At 46.5% G+C, this 7,556-nt stretch overlaps 1 protein-coding gene across 4 annotated transcripts in view; it reads right to left on the reverse strand.

Annotated features, from left to right (window-relative positions):
- LOC121922970 (transcription termination factor 1-like) overlaps positions 1 to 7,556 on the reverse strand; it is a 67,327-nt gene that overhangs the window by 6,146 nt on the left and 53,625 nt on the right. For all 4 annotated transcript variants that reach the window (XM_042452990.1, XM_042452988.1, XM_042452989.1 and 1 more), the window contains one exon: positions 2,505 to 2,570. In XM_042452990.1, coding sequence (XP_042308924.1) covers positions 2,505 to 2,570 — 66 coding nt within the window. The remainder of the gene's footprint in view (positions 1 to 2,504; positions 2,571 to 7,556) is intronic.

Consider the following 7,556-nt stretch of genomic DNA (forward strand, 5'->3'; position numbering starts at 1 on the left):
CAAGTTGAAAGAGCCCTCCCCGACCTCCATCTGAAGGGGAGAGAAGCAGGCAAGAAACAACAGGCTCTCTGCCTGCCAAGAAGAAGGCCCTCCCCCGACCTCCATCTTGAGGGGAGAGAAGCAAGACAAGAAACAACAGGCCTCCGCCTCCAAGTGAAGAGAGCCCTCCCCCGACCTCCATCTTGAGGGGGAGAGAAGCAGGCAAGAAAACAACAGGCCTCGCCTGCCAAGTTGAAGAGCCCTCCCCACGACCTCCATCTTGAGGGGAGAGAAGCAGGCAAGAAAACAGGCCCTCCTCGCCTGCCAAGAGAAGAGCCCTCCCCCCGACCTCCATTCTTGAGGGGAGAGAAGCAGGCAAGAAACAACAGGCCTCGCCTGCCAAGTTGAAGAGCCCTCTCCCCCGACCTCCATCTTGGAGGGGAGAAGAAGCAGGCAAGAAACAACAGGCCTCCGCCTGCCAAGTTGAAGAGCCCTCCCCCGACTCCATCTTGAGGGGAGAGAGCAGGCAGGAAAAAACAACAGGCCTCCGCCTGCCCAGTTGAAGAGCCCTCCCCCGACCTCCATCTTGAGGGGAGAGAAGCAGGCAAGAAAACAACAGGCCTCCGCCTGCCCAAGTTTGAAGAGCCCTCCCCCCGACCTCCATCTTGAGGGGAGAGAAGCAGGCAAGAAACAAACAGGCCTCCGCCTGCCAAGTTGAAGAGGCCCCCCCCCGACCTCCTTCTTGAGGGAGAGAAGCAGGCAAGAAAACAACAGGCCTCCGCCTGCCAAGTTGAAGAGCCCTCCCCCGACCTCCATCTTGAGGGGAGAGAAGCAGGCAAGAAAACAACAGGCCTCCCGCCTGCCAAGTTGAAGAAGCCCTCCCCCGACCTCCATCTTGAGGGGAGAGAAGCAGGCAAGAAACAACAGGCCTTCCGCCTGCCAAGTTGAAGAGCCTCCCCCGACTCCATCTGAGGGAGAGAAGCAGGCAAGAAACAACAGGCCTTCCGCCTGCCAAGTTTGAAGGCCCTCCCCCGACCTCCATCTGAGGGGAGAGAAGCAGAGTTTTTTTTTGTTTTTTTTGTTTTTTTTGTTTGTTACTTGTTTGTTGTATATGCATATGTATGCTGTAAAACGCTTGATCATAGGAAAAGCGTATACAAATAAAACATATTTATTATTATTATTACCCTTTATATTATTATATTAATTTACCATGCTAATTCCAGGTGATATGCTGAGTACACGTCACAGCAATGTTGAACACTATAGCGGTTGTTCTTGAGAGTAGTATTTGGCTATTATCTCTCAGCCCCAGGACTTCTGATGTGATCCACAATAGATAAAAGACATTCTCTTGAAACAATGTTTAAAAATTACTTTAAAAACTACCCTCATTTTAAGGTCCAAAGGCTGTGTGAAACTGTTCATATTTGCTGCCTGCCAGAAGCTCAATATGGTTGAACCCAGCCTCACTTCCCTCAGGAGGGAGTTGCACACTGAGGGTGCCACTACAGAGAAAGCCTTTAATCTCCTCTGAGTAGGACACCCCCTCTACAGTTGCCACCTGCATCAGCAGAGCACCTGTGCAGAGGGAATTATAAGTCTTTGCCATACTGAAGGTAAGAGCCCAACAATTTGTGTGGAAATGCAAAACTTAAGTTTCCCAATCCCACAAAAAATCAGGGACACTTCTGACTTTGTATTTTAGGTAGCTTTTAGTGCCAGACAAATGAGGACTTCTCAGAAAGTCCAAAATATATCATCCTCCCTAACCCCCTGAAACAGCCTTGTAAAGAAATCCACAAAAACTCTCAGCCCACTCCCACAATACTTTTAAAAACACACACTCAGAATTCTCTTTTTTGTGGATGGTGACAGCAACTGCCCCTCTCCCCATGCTTATTTTCTCTGAAGAGATTTGACAGGGTATGCAATTCAGCTGAAGCAAGCCTATGAAGTGGACACATGGCACCTCCAGCCATAAAAGCTGACAAAATGGGATAGCAGGTGTCAGAACCTGTTATTGAGATCAGATCTAATGCTGTATATATTCAGTTCATATATAATCACTTCATGTATGTTTTGAGATATCTGATCTATATTGCTCTGTTAGCTAAGATGTTGGGGGGGGGGGGTGGAGAGTGTATGGCTAGAATATTAAAGTTGGTGTTAGTTTCTAAGTGGGGCCCTGTTAACTGCTTTGGAATGTTGTTTTAGATAACTAGCTGGGAATGTATTGAATGTTCAAGGTTATGTCTTGAGTGAGGCTAGGTTGTGATGGCGACCTAGCTAAATGGGTGTGGGGTGGGGAATTAACAGGGTGGAGACAGGAGGGGGCATTTTAAAAGTGTACATTTCTTTCTCTGAAGCCTCAGACTCTGAAAAAAGTGTTACAGATCACTACTGCAATGCTCTTACAATAAACTTTCTATTTTTGGTGTAAGTTTGGTTGTGGACCATCGATCAGAGGATTCCAAACCTCACAGCAGGTGTGTAATTCCCACAATCTGATGGCTACTTTTTACCCTATGATGCGGGAGAGGTCATCCCAGTCGACGTCTTCTATGTCCTCAACATCTAGTTCATACAATCTGAAATAGAGAAGGACCTTGGGTCATTCATTTATGCACACACACAAAATTCAGACATGCAAAACCATCCATAGGAAATAAGGATTCTTGGCTTTCCAGCTCCATCCATTTGCTGCTTTACCTTGGGTTTCAGATGAAAACCCCTTGTCTAACTATTTATCCACCATACAGGAGCAGTGTAAATGACCTTCTCCCCAAGTTGAGCAATCTGACTTTTTTATAGTTTGAGCTAGACAGTTTTGCCTGCCAGTGCATAGTCTTTCTGATTCCCCAAAGAAATCTGTCTGGATATAGCGAATCCATTATTTAGAGAACTCTGCAGTATGTACCTCCAGATTATTTCTTTTTAAAAACTTTGTGTCTGTGTGCTTGAAGCCTTCAATATCAACATCAGATGATAGGTAGCAGACTTTCCTAACCACTTGCAGTTGACAGAGTGAGAAACAAAAGGAAATTAAATAGAGTTAAGACGACAGACCCCCTGCCCCACTGCTATGGGGCTGGCACTATGATGGGCATGCCTGGGGGGGAGCACAGTGGCTCCAACCTTGACAGATCCGTACCTTTGCATAGTTGCTGTGGTATATTGAATTCAGGGCTATTGCAGCCTTTGCAAAACTGAGTTTTTTTCACCTGTGTATTGTACAAAGAAAGATGGAATAGAATTCCCCCCCCCCCACACACACCCATTATCACCTTTTGCACATAAGCTGCCTTTCAAGAATTGATTGAAATGTGACACATATGTCTTTAAAGTTGCTAAAAACCTGTCACCACCAGAGATCTCAATGTGGTGTTGTGCTGGGTTGTAATGTGGGGGTGGGGATCTGGGTGAAGGAGTGTTTATATGAAAGGCAGAAGAGATCTTGGCACTGAGCAGAACAACAAAACTTGTCTTCGGAAGACACATAAGGGAGCCCAGGTCTTTATCCATCTTTAGATCTGCAGGAACCTTATGTTACCCTATCACTTATCTTCCACTCAGATGATGGAAGAGAGAAGCCTTAGGGTGGATGATTCAATTCACATCACCTTCAATCTTCCTGTTGAAAGATAGGTCAAATCTGAGGCTGACATTACTTCAGTTAATTTAGGAGTCATACATATAATCATAGAACCTGAGTTGGAAGGGAGTGCAAGAGTCATCTGCTTCAACTGCCTGACATGCAGGACTACATCACTGCCAAAAAATGGCCATTCAGCTTCTGTTCAAAGACTTCTAAAGGAGAGTCTCCCCCTGTCCCCAAGGCATCCTATTCCACTCTTGAATAGCTCTGACAATCATGATGGTCTTCCCACAGTTTAGGTGGAATCATTTTTTTTTTGTAATTTGAATCCATTGGTTCGGGTCCTAACCACTGGAGCAGAAGAAAATAAGCTCACTTAATCTTCTACATGACATTCTTTTAGATATTTAGAGAAGACTATCATATCAGTTTTCAATCAGACTTGATATTATTGTTGATCGTAAATTACCGTATATACTTGACTATAAGTCGACCTCATGTATAAGTCGAGGGCAAGATTTGGAGCCAAAATTATGGATTTTGATATGACCCGTGGATAAGTCAATGTGGGAACAGGACCTTCCAGCTGGGTACTCACGTCAAGGACCAGGCCGGGTTAGGTGGGCGGGGGGTTGCCTTGATCCATAAGAACACCCTTTCCTTGACCAGGAACCATGTCCGACAAACTGACTATATTGAATGTATTTACCTGACCCTGAAGGCTAGGGACAGTTTAGGGATTCTGTTGGTCTACTGGCCACCCCATGCGCTAAGAGACTCCCTAGCCGAGCTGACACAGCTGGTCTCGGAGCTGGTGCTGGAGTCCCCTAGGCTTCTTGTCCTGGGGCATCTCAACATCCCCTTCGAGACCAGCCAAGGTCCATCTGGTGCGGCTCGGGAGTTCATGGCTACCATGACCACCATGGGCCTGTCCCAACTGGTCTCAGGGCCTACGCATTCTGCTGGTAATACACTTGATGTTCTCTTTTGTAGGGACATGGAGACTCCGTGGGCAGAGATTATTAATGTCTCTGCCCTGTCATGGATGGACCATTTCTTGGTCAAGACTAGATTCAAGGCATCTACCCAAATTCCTCCCGGGGATGGTGGACCTATTAGGATGGTCCACCCTCGAAGGCTGATGGAACCCAAAAGGTTCCAAGAAGCCCTAGAGGGGTGTATGGTTGGAACTGACGGCGATTCTGTTGATGCCCTGACTAATACCTGGGATACAGCTCTCTCCAGGGCTATACACAGTATCGCTCCCAAGCGTCCTTTCCGGCCTGCTTCCAAAAAGCAACCCTGGTATACAGAAGACCTCAGGGAAAGGAAGTGGGTTGTGCAACGACTAGAGCGCAACTGGCGGAGACACCAGCACTTGGCCGACAAGACACTCCTAGAATCCCAATTGAAGGCCTACAGAGTGGCAATAAGCGCAGCAAAGCACTCGTTCTATGCTGCACGTATTGCGTCTGCGGAGTCGCGTCCAGCAGAGCTGTTCAGGGTAGTGAGGGAGCTTACCCAACTACCTCCTTCCCTGAACCCTATTCTGGAACCATCCAAAGCCTGCTGTGACGAGTTTAACAACTTCTTCGCGGATAAAATCTCTTGGATAAGGCCTGATCTCGATGCCAGTATTTCTTCAGAATCCAGAGTAGAGGTCTCCAGAGTTTCCGTAGACTCTGTTAAACTGGATCATTTTGAGTCAGTGAGTACTGAGGAAGTGGACAAGATCCATCGAAGTGTTAGGAAGACAACATGCTCTCTCGATCCCTGTCCTTCATGGCTGGCAGCTCAGGGGGGAATGGCTGTAACTATCATGTTACGCCACATAATCAATTCATCTTTTGGGGAAGGGCGGTTTCTATCTAGTCTAAAATTGGCCGTTGTAAAACCTTTGTTAAAAAAGCCCTCCCTAGACCCCCTGATTCGGAATAATTATCGGCCTGTCTCGCTGCTGCCTTTTTTAGGGAAGGTGATCGAGAGGGCGGTTGCCTTTCAGTTTCAAGCGATCTTGGATGAAACGGATTTTCTAGACCCATTTCAAACTGGCTTCCGGGCGGGCTATGGAGTTGAGACTGCCATGGTTGCCTTAGTCGATGATCTCCGTCTGGCCATGGACAGGGGTAGCGTGTCCATGTTAGTGCTTTTGGACATCTCAGCGGCTTTCGATACCATTGACCATGGTATCCTTCTGGAACGCCTGAGGGAGTTAGGTATCGGAGGCACTGCGCTCCAGTGGTTCCGTTCCTACCTCTCGGGTATATTCCAGATGGTGCAGCTGGGGGACGTTTGCTCCGATAAGAGGGTGCTTACATCTGGTGTCCCTCAGGGAGCGATTTTGTCCCCCATGCTATTTAACATTTACATGAAACCGCTGGGAGAGATCATCCGGAGACATGGGGCACGGTGTTATCAGTACGCTGATGACACCCAAATATGTTTCTCTGTGTCTCCAACTGATGCAGTGACTAGGGATGGCATCTCTCCTCTAAATGCCTGCTTGGAGTCGGTAAAGGGCTGGATGAGGGAAAACAGACTCAGTGTGAATCCAGGGAAAACGGAAGTACAGTACTGGTGATAGGTTCCCCGATCTGGGTGGTGAGATTTGCCATCCTGTCCTGAACGGGGTCACGCTCCCCTTGAAGGGCTCGGTCCGCAGCTTGGGAGTGCTCTTGGACTCTTCGCTCCAGTTGTCATCTCAGGTGGATGTGGTTGTCAGGAGCACTTGTTATCAGCTTCGGCTGATACGCCAGCTGCGTCCCTACCTGGACCAGGGGGACCTTGAAACTGTAGTACATGCTCTGGTAACCTCTCGATTGGATATCTGTAATGCACTCCACATGGGGCAACCCTTGTACCAAACCCGGAAGCTACAGTTGGTGCAGAATATGGCAGCGAGACTGGTCACTGGTTGTTCCAGATCTGACCATATAACTCCCATCTTGAAAGATCTTCATTGGCTGCCTATTCGCTTCCGAGCTCAATACAAGGTGTTGGTAATGACCTATAAAGCCCTAAATGGCTTGGGCCCAGGGTACTTGGAGGACTGCCTCTCCCCATATAACCCACCCCTCACACTCCGGTCAACAGGGATGAAATTGTTGGAGGTCCCAGCGACACGCTATGTGAGGACCTCACAGAGGGCATTTTCTGTCATGGCCCCAAAATTCTGGAATAGTCTTCCAGATGAGCTCCGCTCCACCACATCTTTAGGTCTTTTTAAAAAGAACTTGAAGACATATTTCTTTTCCCAAGCCTTCCCACCATGAAAAATAATTCTTTCCCTTACCCCTTTTCATTGACGACCCTGGATTGTATATATTGACTTCCTCCTTTTCTCTGGCCCTTTGCTGTTCGTGTTGTTGTATTGTTTTTAATACTGTTTTTAACTGATTTTGTTGGAATGTTTTTATATGCTGTTGTTCGCTGCTTTGATCAGGTTTTGGAAAAGCAGGATACAAATAAACTATATTATTATTATTATTATTATTATTATTATTACTTGGAGGACCGCCTCTCCCCATATAATCCGCCCCACACTCTCAGATCAGTCAGGAAACAACTCTTAAGGGTTCCCAATATGAGATATACTTCGTCTTCCCAAAGGGCATTTTCTGTCTCTGCCCCGCAGACCTGGAACTCCCTTCCCGACGAGCTGCACTCTGTCACCTCCCTTGACCTGTTCAGGAAGAAACTTAAGACCTATCTCTTCAAACAAGCATTCCCCCATGTGCCTTGACATCTGTTATTCTCCCCCTTTATACAGTTGTTTATCCAGCTAGTTTGTTTCTTTGCTTTTATTCTTGTGAATTTTACTATGTTTTATTATTGGGATGTTTTTATATTGTATGTTTGTATATTGTTGACATTTATGCTGTACCCTGCTTTGATCATTTTTTTTGGAAAAGCGGGCTATAAATAAACAATATTATTATTATTATTATTATTATTATTATTATTATTATTATTATTATTA

Source organism: Sceloporus undulatus, chromosome 2 (assembly GCF_019175285.1).
Source record: "Sceloporus undulatus isolate JIND9_A2432 ecotype Alabama chromosome 2, SceUnd_v1.1, whole genome shotgun sequence".
Taxonomy (NCBI): Eukaryota; Metazoa; Chordata; class Lepidosauria; order Squamata; family Phrynosomatidae; genus Sceloporus; species Sceloporus undulatus.